This window comes from Syngnathus typhle, linkage group LG4 (assembly GCF_033458585.1).
Source record: "Syngnathus typhle isolate RoL2023-S1 ecotype Sweden linkage group LG4, RoL_Styp_1.0, whole genome shotgun sequence".
NCBI lineage: Eukaryota > Metazoa > Chordata > Actinopteri > Syngnathiformes > Syngnathidae > Syngnathus > Syngnathus typhle.
In genome coordinates this window covers 12,718,096-12,744,375 of record NC_083741.1, presented here as the reverse complement: position 1 = coordinate 12,744,375, position 26,280 = coordinate 12,718,096, and the positions used below count along the sequence as shown (strand labels likewise).

The window sequence follows — 26,280 nt, the reverse complement described above, 5'->3', positions numbered from 1 at the left end:
TTAAGTCAGGGCATACTCAAAAGTCCCTTTCTCCAGCCCTTCGATGCCATCTGCCCAGTTGGAAGATGGCATGCTGCTGTAGGGGTCCAGAAGGATCCTGAAGCACCTCACTATCAGCAGTCCCAGGAACACTAGTAGCATTCCTACGAAGGCAAACGCCGTCTTCTGTTCCAGAGTCAGGGAGTGCGCCATCATGTCGTTTCCGCTCATGGCAGCCAGGGAGTGGTTGTAGTGGACGCTACACATTGTAAATCAACACTTCGGTGCCTCATCTCTCCTCTGACGGGGTCACTGGTTGCATGTTACCTAGACAGAGATGACGTGATGGCTTCAGATTGGGACTCTTGTGCAGATAGTAGATCCATTTAAACAGCCTGTAACGCTACTAATCATGAGGAATAAAGGTACGGTGGGCTCGGCAATATGTTCAATATAGACTATTTGCAATGCACATGAGAACTAACCATGACTCATGAAGGGTGAAGGAATCCATAAATAGCTTCTTTCAGTTATGTTAGGAGAAAAACTTCGATCGCTCCATCTTGGCACAATGTTGCAGAGATTGAAGGAGGTAAAACACTGAATTTCGTATGTGAGTGTGAGGGGGGTTTGGGGGGCTTCATGAAGTTACAGCAATAAGAAGATATCTTCGCCCAAAGCATGACCACATAGCTTGAGCTGAGTTTGAATCCCAGTGTGTCGCAGTGCTTATCGTCAGATATCAAACACAGGCTAAGCAATAACCATGAAAATATCGCATTGGGGCATGGCGCTATGTTACTTTCTGGAAACATGGCTTTCGACCTGTTGCATAGGTGCCTATGTCTGCCAGACAGTGTGTAATTCCATTAGGCTTAAAACAACGAATGCAAACATTTGCTGCAAGTCCGCCTCGGTCACTCATTTGTTCACAAATCTTTCCAAGCAGCAGGTGGCTCAAGTGAATGAAATAGGTGGTGGAATGAATTGAAAGACACAGGAGAGGAAAATAGGATGATTAGTAAGACACAGGTATGCATGGCAAGAGAGAGAGAGAGTGAGGGAGAGAGAGAGAGAGAGAGAGAGAGAGAGAGAGAGAGAGAGAGAGAGAGAGAGAGAGAGAGAGAGAGAGAGAGAGAGAGAGAGTGAGAAGAGTGTCTTGAGGGGGAAAGCAGATGTCTTACCGTCATTATGGTGCTATTCACAGACCTGTTGATAGGACTTCTGCAGAGGTCCTCCCTCTCGGACACCGCACAAATATATCCATGAAACCGACCACTATTAACATGTTGAAGCCTCGTGTTTCACCAAAACAAAAAAACCCAAAGAGGGAGAAAGCAATAGCCGAGAGGCGAGGGAGGGGAGCTCAAGACTGGATGCGTCTCAGGGATGCTGCTGCTCATCCTCGTGCCGCCTTACTTGCTGCCTCCTGCTCATTATCATTCTCTATCTCTATCTCTCCCTAAAGCAACGCACACGCTGCTGCTGCTGCATGGCAACCACTTGTTAGTCTCACTCAGATGCCCTGCTGCCTCACTCATTCACAACATTCCTCCCTCAGCAGCGCAAGGATGGCCGCAGCGGCACATGAACAAGCGATCTTCCGTCTCCTCCCTTTGCATCTTTGCAGACTGGGTGTGTTTGTGTTTTCCACCTCAAAGTGACTACACCAAAATGAGAGAGGAAAGTCACGCTTTAGTCTGCAGGAGAAATGCTGCCTCTCACTGTGCCTGGCAAGTAGTAAATACTGCAAAGGTACCTCGATAGCGTTATTCATCAAGCAATGTTTGTTTTGAACTGATGATAATGATAATGCGCTCAGACCCAATGAGGCAGATGAGCCTATGATGAAGTAGAGTGCTTTTACAGTAGTGAAGAAAGGGCAGAAAACTTGCAGGTTATCTGGCCGCAACCATCTGTTATGCTGTTATGCAGTACAAGTTTATATCAGCTCTGAGGCTTTTTTTGTCGTAGTGGTGCAGTGACTCAGGTCTGAGGATAAGGAAATACATTTGGGAAATGGTCATTGTTCTGTATGTAATAAATTCTACAAGTCTACAAGTGCTAAACTGAGCTCCATTTTTCATTTTGGAGTGGACAGAAAAAGGAAGAATGCAAAAAAAGGATATATATGTATATATTTGTGTATATATATATAGAGTGACAGAGTAATTCTCTTAAAAAATTAGGCCTCAAGCTTTTGCCATTCCCAGACTGTCAAACTCACTAAAACAGAGAATTTGATATTGTGTTTTTGAAACAACATAGGCTTTGCTAGCGTAAAACTGACCGATCATAGGAAACCTCATAGACGGTGGCATAGACAAGCAAATAGCATGTCGAATTGATGTGATGGTGTTATAACCAGATCGATTCAGATCGCTTCAGTCGCATTATAAAAAGCAACATATTTTTGAACGCAAATAGTGAAGCAACACGTGGACAGATATCAACACATACAGGCACATATTCTTTATCCTGTGTGAAGGATGCTTAATATTAGTAAGAGTTACTGAAGGAATGAGAAGACTCCATGTTTACCTGTACGAAGGAAGGAAGGAAGGAAATGAACTAAAAGTGAATCAAAGTTTGACATTTTTTAAATTATTTAGATTGTGTTTAACGTGTTTTTAAAAAGCACACCTTTATAGAGGGCAGTTTTTCACATTCAAAAACATGACAGTAATATAATACGATCTTTTCATTTAACAATATCCAATACAGCAGATGACAAATGAGATATGGTCATTCCAACATGCATAAAAGCATCTCTGGTTGATTTTGTTCTATATCTTAAGCAGTTCTTTCACCTGTTTGAGTGAAATTTTAACCTGTTGCACAAAGGCTGTCCTGGTTCCATAGAGTTTAAGGATAAAGATTATTAGACTTTTATCTCAGGTTGTACTTTACCTTTAATGCTAATTAACCTCATATCGCATATCTTTTACAGTGTTGTAATCTCCCCCCCCAAGAGTTCAAAGACAGAATCGGTAATGGCAATGTGCAATAATTGGCAGTAGCAATTATTAATGCCTTTAGGGAACAGAGTGACTTTGCAATTGCCGTTTGTTTATTAATCGCAGTTCAATAAGGTGAGTTATGCTGTGTCCTCGTTTGAAGTCAGATTATAAAATGTTATTGTGAAGTAATCATAAAGTTATTACAAAAATCCATTGACCAGATGATAACGGTTGATAATCGCGAGTCACAGATGTAATCATAACTCCAAATGAAAAAAATATATATATTTTTGAGTTTGTTTTCAGAAGTTAATGAGACCAATCAATCTTATGAACGCGTATACATTGCCAACTGCCAAGTAAAACAAAGGTTCATTCATTGAACTGATATTGCTTACAGGTCAATGTGAGTCTTATGTTAAAGGTTAACTACTCTGCTCTGTCACAGGTCAACTCAAGACATGGCAATAAACTGAAGTTGTGGCAATTTATTTACAGTAAGTGACTAAGGACAATGCGTTAAATAAAATGCAAATAAACTTTACGTCTGACAATTTGAATTATAGCTGCAGAGACCTTGACACATATTTTACAATATGAGATTGTATTCAGAAACACTAGAATCATCTTGACTATACACAAGTATAATTTCTGGGACAGGAATAATTATAGCACTGCAAAGTTTTACCAAATGAATAGAAGCTGTGCTGTAAAAGGCGAAACCAACTGTATGTTTATGTGTTCATGGTCTAAAACATCCCTAAAATGAATCCCAGTTCCCCTAAATTTGAAAAAAATAATGGTAGTGTAACCATCTTAAACCAAGACGTGACACCTTTCTTAACTTCAACCACTCATTACCAACACACCATTTTTATGACCAGTCTTCTTATGCTGCATTTAATCATGGGTCTCTGTTAATGATTTTAGCTGGAAGTTATCTAATGTATTTTCGAACTATGTGGTCAGACAGTACCACTGGCCTATGTTTGAATACCAATGACAGATTTGTCAAAGGTTTACTAATAAGCTTTTGCCCCTATCAGTTCATTTGCAAATTTGGGTTTTAACAAACAAGTATTTGCAAATTTTGTGGATTTTTTAAACTATAAAACAACAATAATAATCATAATCATAATAGTAACCAGACAGGATTCTGTTATAATTGTATCTTTAATTTCTTGATTAGATATCAACATTTTCATCCGCACTGCTTGGCAACTACCGTTTTTTTCCGTGTATAGTGCGCCCCCATGTATAATACGCACCCTAAAAATGGCATGCTGATGCTGGAAAAAAGCCTGTACCCATGTATAATACGCACCCAATTTTTATAAATTTTTAAAAAAATAAATTATTATTATTTTTTTTTTTAAGTCCCAATGATTGTCACACACGCAGGGAGGCAATGGGTCCCATTTTTATAGTCTTTGGTATGGTCTTAACTAGGCTGGATGTAATTTTTTTTGTTGGCGTTGATTTCTCCGACTGCCCCTAAACGCACCACCGCGCTCCATCCGCGCATGTGAGAAAGGCGTGCGGACGTGAAAAAGGTGGCTCTGTATGGGAGAGACGTTGAAGAGGAATAAAAACACCCTTGGAAACCAAAACTTGGTGATTTCAAGTTTCATTTCGAGGGACATTTGTCACGTCTCGTCCCCAGTTTTGCTATGTGTCTAGGTTGCCATAGTTTCTGTTCGCGTCGCCCCTCTCTTCCTGTGTCACCTCAATCGATGTAACGTGTTTTGTATTTAAGTCCTGTCTGCCCCTCGCTCACCGTCGGATCATTGCATGTGTTACTGTCATGATGTGGTTTCTGTTCCTGTCTTTGGTAATGTCACCCTGTCTTTTTGTTCCACGACTTTGTCGGTCAGTCCTGTTGTTGGTTTTGTTGTACCATGACTTTCTTTAAAAAATAAAAAAAATAAAAAAATAAATTAAAAAAAAAATTAAATACATTTTGTACCCATGTATAATGCGCACCCCAGATTTTAGGACAATAAATTAGTTAAATTTTGCGCACTATACACGGAAAAAACGGTATCCGAAAGACTCGGGACCTCGGAAGTCTCGCGAGACGAGAGCAGGTTAACCTGGTCTCATTTGAAAGTGCGTCAAGGCATCTTGTGTTTTGCAAGTAAAAGCTGCACGATCATGGAAGATATAATCCCTTGTCTCGACGAAGAGCCAAAGCTAGAGGAGCCCACTGCATCCGTCAAATCGGAAAACAGTGAAACAGGTCCCGAGACACCCAATGGCATCAAGACGTGAGTTAAAGACCGATCTTCACCGAATGTATGAAGCTAAGCTAAAATGGATCCCGTGTGATGCTAACCATTGTTAGCTGAGACGGTCCGTTACATAGGCATGCAGTATAATGTACTCTCTGTAATACTTATGGTTGATATGTTTATTTGCAAACAATTCTTCAGTGCACTATGTCTTCAAAAAGTATGCATCAGTATTTATATTTGCAATGGCCCTCGACATTGTAACGGGTCAACGGCCAATGATCGCAAATCCCCATCATGTTCTCAAATTTAGCATTCATTAAATGTTTTTGTGGATTAAACATTCGGCCCTTGGGTTAACAATAACAGGCGTTTAATTTCAAAAGGCCTCTAAATCCACGCCGATCTCTTCTTACTGACATCACGTTGCGAAATGTTTGAGAAGATTAGGGAAACCTTGAGAAACAATCACAGATGGAGGGATTCCCCGTCGAGGACAAATTGATAACTAAATGCTGAACAGTATTGGTTTAGTGCCTACAAAGTACCACAGGACCTGCACGGTCATAAAGTTGGTTGCGTTTTGTTACCGACCCTCCATAGACCCCAAAATATTGAAGCGATTGTAATTTCAGAGGTGGACTAATAACAACGTTTTTTTCCTCAATGTCTTTGTAGGGATGCTGAGGACCCCAAAAGCCCTAAAGAGAAACATGAAGGCAAAGAGAAGTCCTCCGGAAGCCGAAGAGGAGGTCGCTACCATCCTTACAAAGACAAACATGGTGGCGAAAAGAAAGGTGGTCAAAAGAACCGGGTGTTCATCAGCAACATCCCGTATGACATGAAATGGCAGGCAATTAAAGATCTCATGCGTGATCAAGGTAAGTGCGGTCCTTCCTTGGGGATTGTGCCTTTAATCTCTTTCTGCAACCTCAGCATTACAGCGCTGTACTTTACTTCCATCTTTAATGTTAGCAGATGAATCGTCTTGTTTCTCGTAGTAGTAGTAGTAGTAGTTGTAGAAGCTCCAACCTTTCTCTGGATGTACTGTGTTCACATAGCAGGAAAGTAGCCTTCTGTGCAATGGAGTTTAAATATTCTTTGGCTTGTGTTAATGCAGACTGGCGTGATATGCTGAGAGAAATGATGGATATGACATTGCATCACATGCTTTGTTAGCTCATCTCAAACGTGTTGTAGAATATGACTGTATGACATTGTTGCATCTGTTGCAGAGTCAACTTTGACTACGTGTATGAACCTTTTTACTTTTCACGAAATGCTCTGTAGAGGCTTTAAGCTCACTTGCCACGAATGGAATCTGTTGACCACCCCGATCTATAATGTTGAAGTTTTTTGAATTTCCCAGGTTGGATGTGGCTGTGTGTGTCTTTGGGTGTCTCGGTGACTGCCCACAAAGGCATGGTGTTATCTGGTGGGATGTTGGTCTGTTTTATCATTAATGGGACATCTCCAGATTTAGCGGCATTGCCAAGGCCGACGGTGTCTCGATGACTTGGTGATTTACATTCCTTTTTGTTCTTTGTTTGGTATTTTTTCCTGTGTATGTCTCATGTAGTCGGGGAGGTTACATACGTGGAGCTCTTTAAGGATGCAGAAGGAAAGTCAAGGGTAAGTGATGTGGCCAACTTGCTGCACCAGGTTTTAAATGCCCTCAGCAGGCTCTCCTTAATCAAGTGCTTTTGAAGGTTCTGATCCTTTGGGTCTTACGAGAACTGGAAGTTGCTTCTAGAGCCTGATAGTTGGATCATGATTGACATTTACTTGAAAGGGAGATGTCCTGTTGAATTTTGGAAAGTAGCTTTATGAACTCCTTCTCCAATTTTTGCCTTTGTTGCTGTTATTTCAATCGGTGTAAAAGGTAGTTTGTTTTGACTATTTTCCTAAGGGACATGTGGATTGTGTGATTTGTTTACTGATTGACCATTAAATCTCCAAATGTCTCAAAGGAATAAAACTCTTGCAAGATCGTGAAATATTGTTTATCCTCGTATGTGGTTACTTTTCACAGCGTAAATGCATAAAAGATGTCAGTTTGCCTCTCTTAAAATAAATCTTAGAATGAATACTTTTTGGATGCATATTATTTGCTTGAAATGAATACAATCTTTAAAACTGGTCTGCAAAACATCGAAAGAAAATTTGTATGATAACTGAAGTTGAAAATGAATGAAGCATTCAGGTGTCAGTCTTCAGTCCTCGAGGGCCACTATTCGACATGTTTCTGATGTTTCCCCTTTACACTCCGGATTCAAATGATCAGTATGTTCTGCAAGAGCCCTATTATTTGAATCGGGTGTGTCGGAGGAGGGAAACATTAAAAACATGTAGGATAGCGCCCGTCGCGGATCCGAGTCTGACACCAATGATGGACACAAATGTTCAAGTGCCTTGCTATTCTTTAACTGCTTTTTGTCTTCTCCCTTTGTTCTGCATGAATGCAACCTGTGTTATCCCTTGGTTAGGGTTGTGGGTAAGAAAAATCTCCATATTTGTATTTCTTTTTGTTAAAGAAGCCATTTAGATTTTCCTTAGTTTAACATGGTGTCTTTGTTTCCTGCCGAAACAGTGTTGTGGACTTCAAGGATGAAGAGTTTGTGAGCAAGGCAATAGAAACTATGAATAAATATGACCTGAATGGAAGACCTCTCAACATTAAGGAGGTACGCACATGTTTCAAACCAATCTAGACATACTACCCCATTCGACAGAACCACACACTTCAGATGTTGTTTATTAGTAGTTGGAGTAGTTCAAGCTTTCATGTCTACCCTCATCTAAGTAAAAATGTATCCGCTTTGCCTTTAAGGACCCTGATGGTGAACATGCCCGGCGTGTGCTGCAGCGCATGGGAGGCCACCAAGGAGCCCGGGGACCTGACGTGGGATCTGGTGGAATGAATGTCCCCCCCGCCATTGCCAACAACCCCAACATTCCACCTGAAATCAAGCACGCGTTGCAAACCGGTCGACTGGGCAGCACGGTGTTTGTGGCCAATGTGAGGGTGACCGGAATAGCAAATGCAAAGAATTCTTTTTATATATATATATATATATATATTTGTATTTAGAATATTGGTGGTATTGGACAATGACTCCAAATGATGATGTTTTATGTCACAGCTTGATTTCAAGGTAGGCTGGAAAAAGCTAAAGGAAGTGTTCAGCATGGCAGGTGCGGTAAAAAGAGCCGACGTGAAGGAGGACAAGGATGGCAAGAGCCGTGGAATGGGAACAGTGACTTTTGAGCAGCCCCTGGAGGCTCTGCAGGCTATTTGTATCCTTCACGTGTCGGCAAAAACCAATTGAAATAAACACACTTCTTTATTCGTGGCTCCTTGACTCACAAATCAGCCATGTTCAATGGACAGATGCTCTTTGATAGACAAATGCATGTCAAAATGGTGAGGCGTTGAGATCCATTTGAACAAATTTTGAAATTTGAGCCCACTTAGAAATATCAATATTTTTATTGTGTTTTGACAGGATGATAGATCCCTTCCGCCTGATGATTACCGTCCAATGGAAAAGACACCTCAATTACCACGTGAGTGTGCTGCTATCTACCTGCTGTATTAAAGTTCTTCAAAATAAGGAAGGGATATGCACTGCTCGAAAATACAAGTAGAACATCAAACAACTTAGATCTCTGGGAATGCAATGTTATGGTTGGAAGTCTTGGTCCCAAATTACACAATGGCAAGAAGGTATGGTACAGTTTTGAATGATTATGTTGTTGTTGTTTTTTCATGCCCTCAGGAGGTCTTTCTGGTATCGGTATGGGACTAGGACCAGGAGGGCAGCCTCTCAATGCAAACCATTTGAACAGCGGAGGAGGCATGGGCTCCATGGGGCCAGGAGGTATATTTGAAGTTAAAACAAAAAATTCATGTAAAAGGACATGCTGTCACTTTCTCCAATCTACATACTATGTACAGTAATTGTTTAACCAATAAATATCCCACTAACTTTGATCCCCAAATACTTAGAGCATGATGTGACTGATTTTCTCCATGTTTTTAGGGATGGATGCGCCAGGTTATGGTGGAATGAACAGACTTGGGGGTAAATTAAAAATAAATGCTACCATTATTTGTCAGTGAATGCTTTATTTGAGCTGAGTTGAAATTGTTTCCTGATGACGGTTCTAACAGGAATGGGTGTTGGCGGTGGGTTTGGAGGCATGGACAACATGGCCAACCTGGTTAACTTTGGAGGAAGAGACATGATGGCGATGGGCAGGATGAACGGTGAGTATTTGCTGTGCTGCTATGCGATGAAACGGATCACTTGAGCGTAAGAACGGCTTCCAGTGATAGCTTCAATCAAGGTTACGATTCTTGTCTTCCAGATATGTTTCGGTCAAGAATGGGCGGAATGGATCGGGATTTTGGCAACAGCGACATGCCAATGAATCGTGGATTTGGAGATTCCTTTGGAGGAATGGGTGAGTCCAATTCTTGCGGGGGGAGGGGGGGGGGGGGTGCAAGGTGAGCTTGTCAGTTCTTGGACTGTCTCTGGGTGTGGGGCTGTAACGTGCTGCAGTCTAACCCATCATGCCCCAAACTGCATTTTCTCCATCAGGTGGAAGTTTTGGCGGAGGCATGGGCGGAGGTGGCATGGGGAGCATGGGGACTGGATTAGGTACACACTTGTTTTATCCAGGGTCTCAGAAGATATCTTCTCTAAAACACAGAGCAATCACCTAAATCAGCCTTGTGAAGCCTTCTCAATTTAACCCCCAACTCAAACAAACATTCAATGTACACCTGTGCAATATAGCATTGAAAAAAAAAATCTGTTTTAACTGGCACAGCCAAATATGTATTCATTTAAAGTTGTATTGCCGATGTAGTTTTCAGTGGTGTTGAAATATGCTAAATCATTCTGAAAACTGTTTGTGTTAGACAGCTAAACTTCCACGAGCGAGCATAAAACTGGATTCGATTGCGCAGGTGCACTTATTTTTGCAATATTAGTCATGATTTTATTGGCTCTAACCTGAGGTTATTGTTGCTCATAAAAGCACCAGCTTCCTGTACAAATGGTGTCACTGGACTTGTTTAGTAAATCAATATCACACATACTTCCACTGCACATCATAACAACTGAGTAAAAGGTGACAGTGTTTATGGAGTAATTTCCCGATTTCTCCAAGCAGGCCTGGAACAGTGTTGGAGTCTTCATTTACCAGTCTGGGGGATTTGCTCTCTTTCTAAGCTTTTCTGTCTCATTTTGTCACAGGTGGTGGGATGGGCAGTATGACGATAGATCGCATGGGCTCAGGCTTTGACCGCATGGGAATGTCAGGAATGGACATGAACCGCGGCTTTGGAGCTGGCAGCCCAAGTCACATGGGCATGTCTGACCGAGGCTTTGGGTCCAAAGCTGGCTGTCAGATATTTGTGCGAAATGTAAGTTTGGGGGATTCCGCCAGATTGGGCCTGTGCTGCTAACTTTTAGTACTGTTCTGTTCTAAAAATACTGAGTAAAAGTAAAAAATATTTTAAAAAGTCTGATTGAAACTAAAGCTAAAAAAAATATTTTCCAGAACTTTGATGTTTGCAGGCTTCAAGTTAACAGAATCAGAGAGATCACAGATGCTACATTTCTCTGGTGGTTGTGTAAACTGGAGCAAAAAAAAAATAAAGAGAGAAATCATATATCAAACACGGTTTTGCTTTACAAGCATTTTTGCTGTCACAAGAACTTCATGTCCCTGTTTAAAGTCAGTACAATCTTGTACATGATATGAACCGCTAGAACTGTGTTTATTTCTACTTTCCAGCTCTCCTATGAACTTACATGGCAAAAGCTTAAAGAGAAGTTCAGTCACTGCGGTATGTTTTTTTTCCTTTTTCTGCCATGTTCCTCTCATTATAAATGTAATGTCTTATAAGAATCCAACCATGAAACTCATACTGCATACAAGAGATTGTCTTGTACTGGCACTTTGATGGTCTCGTAAACATAAAGAGGAATACTGTGTAAATTGTTGCTTCTTCTTGTTGGCTGCAGGCCATGTCATGTTTGCAGAGATCAAGATGGAGAACGGCAAGTCAAAGGGCTGCGGAACAGTGAGATTCGACTCTCCAGAGAGTGCAGAGAAAGCCTGCCGGATGATGAATGGAACAAAGATCAATGGCCGAGAGGTGGATGTCCGTATTGATCGTAATGCCTAGAAGTTTTTGCAAGGAAACTGCTTCACTCATTTCCACATTTTGAGCCATGTTTGCCAGTAAGCTCTTGTTTTGTTTTAAAAACACAATTACATTGCGTCACCTAATTTCACGTCCGCAGATTTCATTTGTTTCTGTTAATACAGTATATACAACATGAGTCCTTTTATCTGTTGTTTTGTAATCCTTGTTTTTTGATTGCCTGGCAAAATGTTTGAACAAATAAACATTTTAATTTTTAAACCCGCCGGTTATAAAAGTCTGTTTGGTTCAAAGTCTTCAGTGTAGCATATCATGAGCCCAGTGTTTCTCTGTTGCACATTACTGCTTAATACTGCCCTATCATGGCCTCTTTGGTGTGGTGACATTCCACAAGGAGCAGTAAGGCTGACATTCAGTTGGCCTGTACATTTTTTTAATTGTCAGGTTAGTGTTTGTTAAGGAGGGATGTAGGGTCCAGTTAAGTGCACGTGGCCTTGTGAGCTCATTACAATGCAACTGGGAAGAGGAAACTTTTCTCTTCTGTTTATGGTTCTTTCCTCTTAGCAGGCAATATGTTCCTGCTCGGAAAACCTGATAACAGTGTTCAGTTTTTGGTGTCTGCTTAAATACAAGAACTAAGCGAGTTGACACCATTTGTTTATTTCTTTCTACGCACACTGGTTGAAACATATTCTCCATTTCTGAGGTTTTAAATAAGATGTCTGACTCTACCGGAGAAAGTTTCATATTGTGGTGGCAACCTGGTTGAACGTGATCTTTGGTACATGTCACCCTCTTCCTGAGATGATCCTAATGCTTCATGGCATTGCTGATATTATTGTGAGGATGTACAAGTTGGAACATGCTTGGAATATATTCTCAAGAGTCTTGATAAACATGACTTGGTCCTGGATGGGGTCATTTCTCAGTCACTGCACAGTCTTAAAGGATTATTTCCAATAATCCCTAGCTCATATAGGATAGACAGAGTAGCAAAGAGAATGTAGCAAACCAGTGAAACAAGTCCCAATTTCCAGTCCAATTTCCACCCATTCACATGGACGGCCACGAAGAGGAAGACGATAGAAAGCAAAAGTGTTACGGATATGAACACTAGCCCAGTGCTGTTGACCTCCACGGGGTTGTTGGTGTCCACAAATGCAGTCTGGATGAACCATGGCAAACCCAGACACAGCATGTCGAATACGTTTGAGCCCACAATGTTGGACATGGCCATGTCAGCTTTCCCTGACGGAAAATGAATCAAAAAATATCATTGGTTGACGTAAAACGAAACATGTTCAGTCAGAAAGGTTCCAGGACTGGTTTCACAAAAATGCACAATACTCTCCCTCTCCATTGTACTTTTTTTTAATCTACCCGAGGCATGTTTATATAGCATTACTTGATCTTTCTGTTTTGTTACGTTCTTAAAAATATTACCAACGCATTTAAACATAATATACTGAGTAAGCACATTGCATAAAAAACATTGTTGTCTGCTTATTCCCTTGTAAATAATATATATATTTTTTTTAACTTATAAACATATCCCGCAATATACATAAATAATTGAGCACTTTCTGGCTTTCTTTGTGGCGCCGTTGTGTGGCAGCCTGTGTCTTTTGTATACCCACTCTGTGGTATGAATACTGCTGGGGCCTGAATTTCCCCACCCCTGGGGATCAATAAATATTCAATCAATCAATCAATCAATCAATCAATTGTGCCCAAAGATATACATTTTAAAATGACTGAGCCTACAACTGTTGCTTTCTGCAGGTGCAAAAAGTAGAAGCGTTTGTGGAAGCAGTTCGGGAAGTTTTCTGGCACCTCAAATTGTATCAAAGTTTGTTTTACCTTCTCTGGCCACCATGACGCTGGCTACAGTATCAGGTATACTGGTTCCAGCTGCAAGCAGTGTGAGTCCCATTACTGTATCAGGGATGGCCAGTGTCTCACCTGTTTAAAAATAAAATGAGAATTATTTACCACCTCTCAAACATCTCAAAACTTCAAATCATAATACAGCACTTCAAAATAAATTCCATTTCCAAACTCGTTTATGTACAGAGACAAACTAGCCGCACACCTATGATTATGTAAAAAAAATGTTTATTGCATATTATTGAAATTAATCATGTTTTCTTTTTCTCAACAATCCCATCCAAATACTCTACACCCTGTCTGTACATAAACGAGTTTGGAAATGGAATTTATTATTATTTATTTATTTAAAAGGGAGACAAACTAGCCACACACCTATGATTATATAAAAAAAATGTTTATTGCATATTATTGAAATTAATCGTGTTTTCTTTTTCTCAACAATTCCATCCAAATACTCTACACACTGTCCCTTTAAAATAAGCTTATATGAGGCCACTGTACACAGCTGATCCACAACAACAAAACAATCCCACACTATGTTATGTGACTTATACCTGCTTGGTCTCATGTCAATTCTCTCACAAGACTCCTCCCATCAGAGCCAATCTGACGACTACGGGATAATAATCTCATTATGCTCGTCACATGACGAAGTACGCCACCCCCTCCCAGGCACTCTTGCTTGTAACTAAAGCCATTCTGGGAGCCGTGCCCGTGAGCCAGCTCTATGTGTTCGCCCAGTGTTCACATGACTGTTCCCTGAGGTGAGGCAGGCTGTAATCCTCAATGGGGAGGTCAGCACATGCTTGTTGAAGCTGTAACAGACCCCCCCCCCACACACACACACATCCATTCCATCTGTCCAGAGCGATGGCATCTCAGGAATTAAGCAGCAGACCAACATGTGATTCTCCTCTGACGTTTTTCTCACAAGTTCCCAACACCGTGATCCATCATTTACACTACAAATTGTACATTCTGATTTTTGTCTCTCGAGGGAAAATAAAACCTCTTACCAACAACAGTCACCATCCACACCAGGATGTAAGTGAAAGCTGAGATCCACACGGCAGACATGAAGAAGGTGATGACGAACCACTGCTTCCAGAACCTCCTTCTGCAGTCAGGGATGGTCAGGAAAAGAAGGACGATGATCGGTAGAGACAAAACCCAAAGGATCCTTTTCAAGTCGCTCTCGGGCATAGAGAACACACCTTTATGTTCTGCGCATAGATAGATTGGACACAATTAGGTTAAATGAATTCAGGGATTTGTTGCACATGTTTGAAGATGCCAACTATGTAGGACTGAATTGTAGAGGCATACTGTTGAACTGTACAGTATTTCAGAGCCTTCACCAGTGGAGGGCTGAACCATTTATCTCCACACAGGATATGTGGAGCTCAGCCAGAGTGAGCTATATCTGGTCACAAATCTTCTGCATCTTATCGTCAAACTTTTGTTATGACTGTGTAAGCTGTTACCATCAGGAATTTCATTGAGGCCATGCAAGCTGAGGGAGAGATGCGAATATCCCGAGTCATCCTGGTAGATCCCACTGTCTGTCCTAGAGCGGCTGTGGACTCGCAGGCTTGTGTCGTCGTGCCAGAGGCCCATCAGAGGTCGTGTTTCGTTCTTTTCTTCTGAGGCTTTACCCAGACAGGCGCAGCAAGGACTGATCTTCCTCAGGACAAACTCACTGATGCGAAGGTCAAAGCACAGGACAATGATGTAGACGCCGTAGACCAGTAGGAGACAGGCAGCATCGTACCTGGAAAGTAAGTTATATACGTAAGCATTGCTTTGATGCCATTTTGTGGCATGGAAACAATGTTGAAGTGAAGTTTCATTTAGTCAGGCTGTGTAATCTAAAGCCCATTTTACATATTTATTGCCGGGTGTCACTTGTGAATTTTCAACGAGTGGTCCCCATAAATGACAAGGAACCACTGCGCTCCAGTTTGCCTCAGTTGCTTCAATAATAATCACGAATGAATTCCACACATTCGGCAAAATTCTTAATGAGTGATTAATCAATTACGAGACCCATCCCAGGTTTCAATTCTTATGAGTGGGAGGTATTCCTCCAAAGATGTTCCATTCTTTAGTGAAAATCGCCAAATTGTTGATGTAAATAAAAGCAGGGTATGTCAAATGAAATTGAAATTTGTCCAGTTTGAGCAGGATGAGAAACTAGCATGACTGCATTGGCAACATCTAATTCAGTTGGGGGCGAAGTAAATGTATCATGTGTAGATAGGCTGCAACTTATGTTTCTGAAGGATCTTATTGTGTGATTGAACTCAGAGTTATCAAACGCTTAAAAATTTGCAGGGGTCAAAAACCTCAAACTACTCTTGCTGATGACTTGCATTTCAAATCTTATCGTCTCATATCTTGATCGTAGAAACACAAATGATAAACATGGAATCTTAAAAAAGACATTCATGTATCGTACAGCGCTACCACTGTCATAAAAGTAAACGGCGTCTGTGATGTATTTTCATTATTACTTGTGCTACCACTGTCATAAAAGTGAGCAGCGTCTGTGATGTATTTTCATTATTACACGTGTTCTTGCTGTGACAAGGCACAATCAACGGCCAGTGTGTTTTACAAGCGCCTCGAAATCACAATCGTTAATCTTCACGCTCGCTCACCAGTGCACCTTGTTATCAGAGATGATAGCAATAACGGCGGCGACGCTGATGGTGTACGCCAAGCAGTCCCGGAACAATGGCCAGCAGGAGAGACGTCCTGTCTTCAAGAGGAAACAAAAAGAGCATTTACAACTTGTGTAAAGATCACACTTTGACAATAGCAACTAAGTGGGTCAATGTGTGAATGAACTGCAAGATGTTTACCATAGAGGCCAAAAGTCCACATGCAGCACAGATGCCCAAGAGGTTGTAGACAGCTGAGCCCACTATGGTGCTGACCCCAATGTCCCCCTTTGTCACAAAGACACCTGAGACACAGCAAAGATAAAAAAAAAAAAAAAAGGTAAGTTGATGGAATGTAATGCTAATGAAAATCATCCCTACCACAGTTTTGTGTTTACCCAGAAAGGCTGTCACCAGTTCAGGTGCAGAACTCCCAGCGGCCATGAATGTCGCACCAGCGACATCTTGAGACAGTCCCAGACCTGAGACAGTACAGAATCATGTACACAACCATACGAAGAAAAGTTTAATATTCTTGCATGACCTAACTCATCATTATATGGGTAGGTAAGTGTACCACATAAGTATACAATAAACGAACTTGCATGTACACATATTTGTGTATTTGATTCAATTTTAAACGAACTTGCATGTACACATATTTGTGTATTTGATTCAATTTTGGGGGAACTTATTCTCCTTTCGTAATCAACTTGTTAAAGTGAGTTTAGGAGCTTCAAAAGTAGTCCTTTTTCCATCATCTTTGGGGATTTACATGTAGGAAATTACAGTAGTGAAAGTTATTTTCTGTTTTTCGTCTATTTCCAGCTCATATAAACTTAAAACCAAGCAAAGGCAAGATCAGAACATTGCAGACAGTTATTTAGGAGAAAGTTGACCCCAAAATATTATTTGTGATATGTTTGGTGCAGTCAAAACACAGTGTTTTGATGAATGTTTCCATTGTGGAATATGAAATAAACAGGCAAAATCAGAACCCTGACCTTAAGCCCAGGACCCTGTAATAAGCTATTACAATGACGAGCCACAAGTCAGTCGGTGACCTTACCTTTTTAAAAAATCTTCACACATACTAGAGCTAGACAGTCCGCAAAGAGTATTGAACCAACTTACGCTCACTGATGACTTCTAAGGATGGAAGGAAGTAGTCATCACAGACTATAGCGACGGCTAAGAACATGTAGAAAATGAGCATGAAGTAGATGACAAGGCCTCCATCCTTCCTCTCCTGTACGGTGAAGAAGCCATCAGGAAATTCGGACGACTGAGGTGTGATACACTCTGTCTCGTTCTCGTCCTCTGAAACAGTAAAATGAAGTCATATTGAAACCCTATTTGTGCACTACAAATGACTGGCGACCAGCCCAGTGTGGACCCCAACTCTTATCCACTCTTCTCAGACCTCCCACCCTCTCCTCCTAGCCTACCTGTGTAGGTTATTGTAAGGGAATGACACTAGCCTTAAATACAGGAACATAAAAAAATCAGTACAATCATGATTCAATTAAAATGCATTGCATATGGACAAACATATACCCAAATCTTAAAAAAACCAAAAACAGTCCTTAAAGATTAAACATAAATGTGCTTGAAAGGTAAACACAACTGAACTGTACTTTAAAAAAACAGAATGTACTGAAAAGTAAATTAATTTAATAAGCATGAAAAATAAAAAATGGGACGAGCAAAATCCCACATATAATTAGTGCACATTTATTTATTTTTTAAACCTGCAAATGGCAAAAAAATGGGTTTGTTGCACACCAAACCATTAAAAAATCCAAAATACATATTTTAAAAAATCTGCAAATAGATATGCCTTCAGATGATGAACCGGGACTATGCAGGAGTCCACGATTTTTTTCTTTTTTATATTCAGTGATCCTTTCACATGACTATGCAAGAGTCCACTGCATATATATTCATTTTTAATTCAGTGATCCTTTCATTTACCACTAGAGGGAGCCCATACCATATTTTGAGACTCACTGTAACCATTATAACTTTATTGGATTGCGCTGAGGTTGAAAAAGTTGCATTTGTATTCAGAAGGTACCATTATTTATTTATTTAACAAACTCAATTGACCTCTCTTTGTTATTAAAGCATTAGCATAGGCAACAAATTCTAAACTAAATATTTGTTTTAATGCTTTAATTGCAATTCCATGCCACTGGGACACGGGCATTAGTGACGTAAACACTGTCACAGCTACTGCAGCCACAATCGATTACTACGATCTGAAGCGCAAAATGAGGCGAAACATTTATGATGAAGCGCTTAATACCTACGACGCAATACATTGGCCAAATCCTTACAGACAAGTGTCGCTAATAGCATTTCAATAGTGAGTTCATGTGTGATCAAGCACCATCACAGTTATTAGAAGAGACAAAGTGTTCTGTGTGAAGAGTAGTTCTTCTTCTGGAGAGCCAAGTTATCAATATGGACTTTATTTATGCACTAATCCAGTGGTTCTCAAACTTTTTGCATCAGTACCACTTAAAAAAAATCTACAATACTGTACTCATTCGAATAAATACTATCTAAAAAGACAGAAGTTTTCTTCTCGAAATAATTGTAAAACACTAATATCTATAGTTTAAACTTGAAGACTGTGCCTGAATAGAGAAAAATGTACTTCACTATTAAAACAAACCAAAACAAGTTTTTTTTTTGTATTCAGTGAGCTTTTGTAGACCACTACAGGGCACCCATGTACGCTCATACCACACCTTTGAGAGTCACTGCACTAATTTATTGATTCGCAAAGTTTGGTACGAGTACATGGGCTCCCTCCCCTTTAGTGGTACGTGAAAGAATCACTGAATTAAATATTATAACTGCATCATGTCACAGTGACATATTTTATCTTTTTAAACAATACATTTATTGGGCACAGTTCAGTTGTATTTAACTGTATTTAAATATATAGTTGGGCATTTTGTCAATGTCTTATGTTTAGACAGCTCAGATTTGAACAAAAGTTGCAACATTTTCCAGAGGCTTACAACAACAAACAACATATTGTAGCATACTATAAATATTTGGGACTAAAACCCGTGTCTCTAGGCTTGTGCCTACTGTAGTTTAATGTTGTTCTTGGCAGTGGTACTTATTTTGCACTGCTATGATCCATATTTTTGTACTTTCATTTTACTTGAGAAAAGAATTAGTCAGTATTTCTATTTTTACCCATTACTTTTTTTCACACATGTCTATTCTTCTACTTACAGTAACTACAGAGTATGAGTTCTTTAACTGTAAAACTATCCAACATGCAAATGTGATTCACTTACCAAGGGCACGGCGCACCCGTCTTGTGTGACTCCAGTCAGATGTATTGGCTGTGAATGATACAAGATGAACGGTGCAATACAGGAACAGGACTAACCCCAAAAAATAAGGTATAAAATCTTTTCTCTTTTTGCTCTGACGAGCTGCAACATTATTCGTGGCCATTTGAGTTAAAAAAGAAGAGTCCGAGAAGTCATATAGGCTTATGAAGTGTTGTGCATAAGCGCGGAAATACTACAAGCTGAGAAGGGAGCGAGAGAAAGAAAGGGAGTGTTTGAGAGGGAAAGCAACTTTTAAGGTCTGCTTTGTTGCTAAGAATGGGGGATCACGAGTTGTGAGTCATTCCGGTTGAGCAGACTGCAACCAAGGGGGTGGAAGGTGTTCAATCAGGATCAACTGTACAGAAAATGTAATAACAATGCAAAACATTTGCACAACTTAAGTAGGAAGGAGGGCTAAATGATTTTGAAAAAATATATAATTGCAACACGGCGGCACGATGGAACACTGAGTGGCATATTTGCCTTGCAGTTCAGAGTTGCGGTGCTTGATTCCGGCCTTCCTGTGTGGAGTTTGCAGGTGCAAATTTCCTCCGGGTACTTCGGCTTCCTCCCACTTTCCAGAAACATGCATGGTAGGCTGATTGACTGCTCCAAATTGCCTATAGGTGTGAATGGTTGTTTGTATATAATTTTTGATAGAAGAATTGTTGCAATAGTTTGGATTTGATGGATTGAGCTGTGCTTTTTCTCCAAAAGTTAAAAATATTGAAGCTGCTCGTTCTAATATTTGTAGCGAGCGCCTGAAGTTGACCTAAGTCATGATGTTCATATGATGTTGAAGAATGCATGACATCGAACAAAGCTTGTTTGCATGAATCGTCTCGGTCATGTGGTTACCGTGCAGTGGCAAGTGGTTTGGCTACAGATACTTTTTAAGCTAAAGAAGTATAAAAAATGTGATCAACTTTATTACTGTGTCTTTTTATACCCATCAGAGCTTTTCAGATTCATCACGCCCAAAGCAACACTTTAGGATATAAAGGGGTGTCAAACTCTTTTTTTTCACGGGCCACATTGTAGTCATAGCTTCTTTCGGAGGGCCATTATGACTGTCAACCCAAATAAATGTATGAGCACCTCATATTATATACAGTAAAAGCTACAAAACAAACTGACAAATAACTAGTTTTCAAATCAGATGAGTAAAAACTGGTCAAATATTTAAAAAAAAGATATTATTAAAAGTGAAGACAATTTGCAATTCTAGTACTGACACACCAATTTGATGCACAATTTGTCTTCGCGGGCCACATAAAATGATGTGGCGGGCCCTATCTGGCCCCCGGGCCTTGAGTTTGACACCTGTTCTTTATGTAGTTAGACATGACTGTAGTTTCTGCCAGCCGCTTTTTTTTTTTTTTTGTCATCCCCCTACCCTGCAAGATTATCATTAAGAGAGATTAACATGTTTTCTCCTAAAAGCTCCAACAACTGGCGCTCCAATTAAAGGAAGTGGCACCAATTGTTCCCTTAGAAATAAAAAGCCGTTTCGCTCTAACGGAAGTTCCGCCCACATTTCACGCAAAGGCTCAAGCGGCGTATGAATAATGTGCAAAAAGGCCATCAATTGATTGCCTACACCCCAAATAGTCGCCATCCACTGTGTATTGTTTGCTTTCAATTTATAAAACGTGCAGGAGACCTCTTTACCAGTTTGCTGGTCGAATATAATTGCACATATGCACAACGCAACAAATCTGCAACGAACATATCAACTGTTCCAGATAAAATGAATTAGTCTCAAAGCCACCGTCCTAAAGTGCCCCCTCGGGTGACTCCGCCGCAAAAAGACGAGGGGTAGCCCATTAATGTGAGGTGTCACTATCTCAGACATGTTTTGACATGTTGCCCCCCCCCCCCCCCCCTGATTATGCGCTCCCCAGTTCCTTGACGATGCATGCATTCACGAAGCAATCATGGAGCGGACTCATTGCACCTCCAATCTATACTTCACTGCAGACGAGTGGTAAGTTATTTTGGTTATATTTCGCACGTGCTTTGCAAATTTTATTTATGATGAAACAGAAATGTCAGGATGATAACTGGTGTGGGTCATTACAGAATTGAAGGACTGCCCCCCGGACATTTCAATTAATAAATGCACAAAACACAGAAACATACTTGTTTTGAATCAGGTGTTTTTTTGGTGCATATTTTTCTTTGTAATTATTCAAATTTGCTTCATCACAGACATTATAGTTGTTGTGATCTGAAGTTGGGTATTTAACCCTGTTACTTTTTTTCAGCCACCAAGAATTAAGCGTGAGCTGCACGTCTTGACAACATGATTTCATGAATGTTCAAATTTTCAAATGTTGGTCCCTAAATGGTCCTTCAAATCTGGAATGACCCGTGTACATTATTTTTTTTAATGACTGATTAAAATTACATGCATATGATTTCACTATATGCTCACTTTACTGTGTTAAAATGTTCATTTTATCTGACTTTACTGCATTGGAAGGCACATGAAACTGATCAAAATTAAAGTTTTGCGAGACGGCAAACGGCGCCCCCGTGTGGCCTAATTGAATATAACCCCAACTTTATGATTCTATGAATTGAGAGAAATGTATTGTTTTGTGATTATAGTTGGCATGATGGACGATTGGGTATCATTTGTGTCTTGCAGTTCTGGGGGTTTGGGTTAAAATTGAGTCTCTGGCCTTTTTGTGCAGTTTTTGCATGTTCTCACAGTACTTGCTTCTCCCACACTAAAAAAAACCTTACATGTTAGGTGAAGTGAAGATCTTGCTGGAAAAAAATGTCAGCGGCCTTTGACTGCAAGCCTTTCACGTTTATGTCCAATGTCAGATTGTTGCGTCACCAACGTAGTTGAATGAATAGACAATGGCCCCGTGCTGGTTGCTAAGAAGTTGTGATTGCCCTTTTGCACTGACGCGCCCAGTTGGACCACAATACCGATTTTCCACACAGTCAGCTACAACATACTGTACAGTCAAATGACAAATGCCTTTTTATGGCATACCTTGATCCAGTGTCTTGAGCTGTCTTTTCATTTAAATGTTGTTTACATAGTTCGGAATTCTTGTGTGTATTTAGCTCATGGGCATATATTCAATTGTAGGGTTGTGGGTGAAATTTAGGCCAGTTTCTTTCTCAATAAACATGTATCTTTAGCCACAGTTGGACTTAATCCACGAGTAAAATGTGTAAAACAAATGCATTCATCGTATTTATAAGCATACAATATTTTGACAAACAATTGGTAATATAGTTTTGTGTTTGATTTAACCACCAATGGCTAGTTGATCATTATTATTATTCATAATACATGTGGTTTCTCTGGGTGTGATTGCTGCTAAGATCCTGCACTATACATCTTATCCAGTAGGTGGCAGTATTACTGAAGAAACCGCTCAATTTTTGTTTTAACTGTACTCGTGTATCTACTGCACTGACCCCTCAAGGGGAAATCCAATTTCTAGCATGGCTGTATGTATTTTGTTGCATACCACAGAGAGAAACAGACATGGACTTGAACTGTACCCTGAGGTTCCAAAGCCAAAGTCCTTAGAATAACCTTCTACTACTCAAAGTATGCACATGTATACCTAATATATGTATTCATTCACTAATAGAGCCTGAAAAAAACACCCTAAACATTTTTAATCGACCGATAAAAGTTTTACTATGTGTTACCATCCAGCCGTTCAAAGGTGAATAATCAGGAATTCACTGGTCCCAACTTTCTAATTGTTCTTGTTATCACAAAATGTCAGCTCCAGCTATACAAACAATGACTACACTGACATATATTTACTTAAATCTACCCTTTGACTAAAATATTTAACACTGTTCTACTGTTGTTGGGCTGCTCCAGTTTAGTGAGTGTGACCAGGAGAATACTTGTGACAGGAAACCTCTCCATCTCATTTGTCATTGGAAACATCTCTTATTCCGCGTGTGTGTGTGTGTGTCTCGAGCTTTCACGTGATACAATGACACTATGACGCTACTCTGTTCCATCCCTTCAGTCTGTTATGGCAAAGCTTTTCGTTAAATGAGTGTATATATATTTAGTCATGTTTACTTTAGTCAAGTGACTTTGAAACATTTTGAAGACAATGTAGCAATACACTCAAAGTAAACGGGTTCTGCCTCCTTTTTTCACCTCCACCACAAAAACAGGGAAGGAAACAAGTCAAACAAGAATAACCAGTTGAGTTGCTTTGCTCGTGGTTACACAAGTCAGCCGGTTTTATGACTCAAACACAGCAGCGTTGCGGTTCGGACCCGTGTACAGGAAAGTGTCCTTATTGCGGGCTTATCGCAGCGCGCCTTCTTTACCTTGGCAATAGGGACAGTGTAGGTAGGTGTGTGCTTTTTGTGTATTGCAACTTGTTGAATCGCAGTACCCTGCCCTGTGCGGAAAGTGCGCAGCGTTCAAGGTTCAGGAAGATAAGGAGAGGTGAACGACTGACGCGCAGCTCGTGTTATGTTACCCAACGGCTCGTATCACATTACTGTCGGCAGCAGGTAGGCTGTATTCAGATTGCCGTGCCTCCTCCAAGCAGGAACTGGGACTGAAAAAGGCGTGTTGGAGAAGCTAAAGCGCCTAGCTGAGCCCTTCCTGTTGTTTTGAATTGGAAGAAGAGCGTTACCATGGGTAAGAAGACGCAAGGCGCCTTGTTGCTTCTGCTGTGTTTGTCAGGACTCGTTCAATGCTCAGCCACCATGGTTTTCTGGACTGCTGTGGTGGAAGTCAACTATTTCATCAGCCCCAACAAGACTGTGGAGAAAGACTGCGAGTGCGGAATGTTCGGCCGAAATTCGCCGCTCGCTGAAGCCGCGGGTGTTGTCGTTCTCCCCACGGGAGATCCCAAAGGCTGCGGCCCAGATCCTGCATACAACGCCAGCGCCTTCCCCTGGATAGCGCTGATCAAACGGGGAAACTGTACGTTCAGCGAGAAGATCAACGGAGCCAAACGTCAAGGAGCATCCGCCGTGGTGGTGTACAATGTGGACGGCAGCGGCAACAGCTCCACTCAAATGACGCACTTTGAGGCTCTGGAAATTGTCTCCATCATGACCGGCAACATTATAGGCGCGGAGATCGCTGGCTTGGTGAGGAACGGAACAGAAGTGCGCATGATCATCCACACGGGCAGCCCTCACGGCCCCTGGATGGAAAACTACTGGATTTACTTCATGTCCATCGCCTTCTTCATTGTGACAGCCGCCTCGGTGGCATACTTCTTGTTCATCTCGGCGAACCGCCTCTACAACATGCGCGCCCACAGGCGAGCTGAGAAGAAGCTGAAGTCCGCGGCTAAGAAGGCCATCGGCTGCCTCAAAGTGCGCACGCTGAAGGGAGACGACCAGGAGACGACGAGCGACTCGCACATGTGCGCCGTGTGCATCGAGTCGTACAAGGCGGGCGAGGTGGTGACCGTGCTCACGTGCGATCACATTTTCCACAAAGCCTGCATCGAACCGTGGCTGCTGGAGAAAAGGACCTGCCCCATGTGCAAATGTGACATCCTCAAGGCTCTCGGAGTTGAGGAGGAGGAGAAGGAGAGCATGTCCCGAGCTCCGCTACAAGAGGTCACCGTCATCACAGTGGCAGGCGGGGAGGCCATGTATGAAGTCCCACTAACCGACCCACTGAACTCTGACCATGAGAGACAACAGCATCACTATGACAACAGGGCCTTTGAGGAGGAGGGTGCCAGAGGACAGTGACAGAACCACGGCGGAGAGAAAATTCAAATTAGCAGGTTCAAATCAATGTGCTTCTTTTCACAATCAACGAGTCTCCTCATTGGAATACAGTGAACCACCCGGATAATCTGCCCCCTCCCCCCCCACACAAAAAAAAGGTTTGTAAATACCTATATATGCCACAAGACGGTAGCAAAGCACTACTTGTGTCTAAATGAAACGTAAACATAGTTCCGTGACACCAAGGGGACAGCAGATGGCACAAATGTAACAGTTGTTGCCTTTGCTTCGGCACCTCTTAAGCAAATAATGGAAGCCAGCTAAACAGGCAAATTTGCAAATATGCAGGGCCTCACTGTCACCGCACAAGATGGTGTTGAAATAGATACACTTAGTAATGGTACTGCACCTTGTGTAATTAGCTTGGATGCCAATTAAGGGCGTGTTCATCAAGTTATTGTTCAGCACGATGAGTAAGTCGAGTCATGTCGGGGCGAGTGCAGAAGGTTCAATTTGGCTTTGCAGAGTCATCACTGTTAAGGAAGTAAGTGGCACAAAATATTGCTGGTCAGTTTCCGTCTTCTGATTGAAACCTTTTCAAGAGTAGCCCATATTTTTTGGTTTTTTTTGGTTTATGTACATAAACATGGCAAAGCGCAGACCAGGTCGTCAAGCTGGATTTGTAAACACACCCTTGGCTGGAAATGCAGTATGACACATTCTACTGTGGTGAATGGAAAACATCACTGCAGGGCCTTCTGGGACTCCTTACAAAACCTAAATATATGTACATGTTAGAACATATTAACTATTTCCGTGTTGATTCCGTTTATCTTATATAAACGGAAAATCCCTTTGTCACATGGACCAGCAATAAATGTCAAAGTGGAGATGACATCTGCGATATTGGTGATTGTATATTTGTCTATTGGGGGGAAATTCTATTTGTGTACTTGTTTTAAATGATACCCACATGTTAAGATTGTGTTATCATAAAGGTGGGACTTGTTTATGACTTCTCTGTAAGATGTCTGCACAAATGCATACGGGCAGATTTGGGTGAATTAATTGAATCCCTGACTGTCTTTCTTCAAATTCTCATCTGGCTACATTTTGGGATAGGCTCAAGATACATGCAATACATGAGATGGCACTCTATATACTGTATATTTTTGTATTCTGATCATTCTGTTACGGATTTTAGGACTCTTAAATCCTTCTGTAACAAAGACTATCATTTCTTGTATGAAATCACATTGATGCGTCTCACAATGCAATAAATCCCTCAAAATGAGGCTGATTAACATCGGA

At 41.0% G+C, this 26,280-nt stretch overlaps 4 protein-coding genes across 4 annotated transcripts; 2 read left to right on the top strand and 2 right to left on the bottom strand.

Annotated features, from left to right (window-relative positions):
- ctxn2 (cortexin 2) lies at nt 1–246 on the bottom strand. Its single transcript, XM_061277136.1, has one exon. It carries the CDS (start codon nt 244–246, stop codon nt 1–3), a length of 246 nt encoding a protein of 81 aa, XP_061133120.1.
- A 4,701-nt stretch (nt 247–4,947) lies between these two features.
- myef2 (myelin expression factor 2) lies at nt 4,948–11,612 on the top strand. Its single transcript, XM_061277138.1, has 17 exons — nt 4,948–5,206; nt 5,849–6,051; nt 6,750–6,802; nt 7,657–7,664; nt 7,761–7,854; nt 8,001–8,189; nt 8,314–8,467; nt 8,545–8,594; nt 8,677–8,737; nt 8,950–9,051; nt 9,214–9,255; nt 9,345–9,440; nt 9,542–9,637; nt 9,775–9,834; nt 10,435–10,604; nt 10,979–11,030; nt 11,209–11,612. Exons 1-17 carry the CDS (start codon nt 5,094–5,096, stop codon nt 11,370–11,372), a joined length of 1,707 nt encoding a protein of 568 aa, XP_061133122.1. The 5' UTR covers nt 4,948–5,093; the 3' UTR covers nt 11,373–11,612.
- Nucleotides 11,613–11,995: 383 nt separating this feature from the next.
- Nucleotides 11,996–19,505, bottom strand: slc24a5 (solute carrier family 24 member 5). Its single transcript, XM_061277134.1, has 9 exons — nt 19,225–19,505; nt 17,039–17,224; nt 16,303–16,386; nt 16,106–16,209; nt 15,902–16,002; nt 14,726–15,012; nt 14,258–14,464; nt 13,212–13,313; nt 11,996–12,599 (listed from the first exon to the last, which is right to left on the bottom strand). Exons 1-9 carry the CDS (start codon nt 19,385–19,387, stop codon nt 12,277–12,279), a joined length of 1,557 nt encoding a protein of 518 aa, XP_061133118.1. The 5' UTR covers nt 19,388–19,505; the 3' UTR covers nt 11,996–12,276.
- Nucleotides 19,506–23,471: 3,966 nt separating this feature from the next.
- Nucleotides 23,472–26,280, top strand: LOC133152732 (E3 ubiquitin-protein ligase RNF128-like). Its single transcript, XM_061276587.1, has one exon. It carries the CDS (start codon nt 23,911–23,913, stop codon nt 24,988–24,990), a length of 1,080 nt encoding a protein of 359 aa, XP_061132571.1. The 5' UTR covers nt 23,472–23,910; the 3' UTR covers nt 24,991–26,280.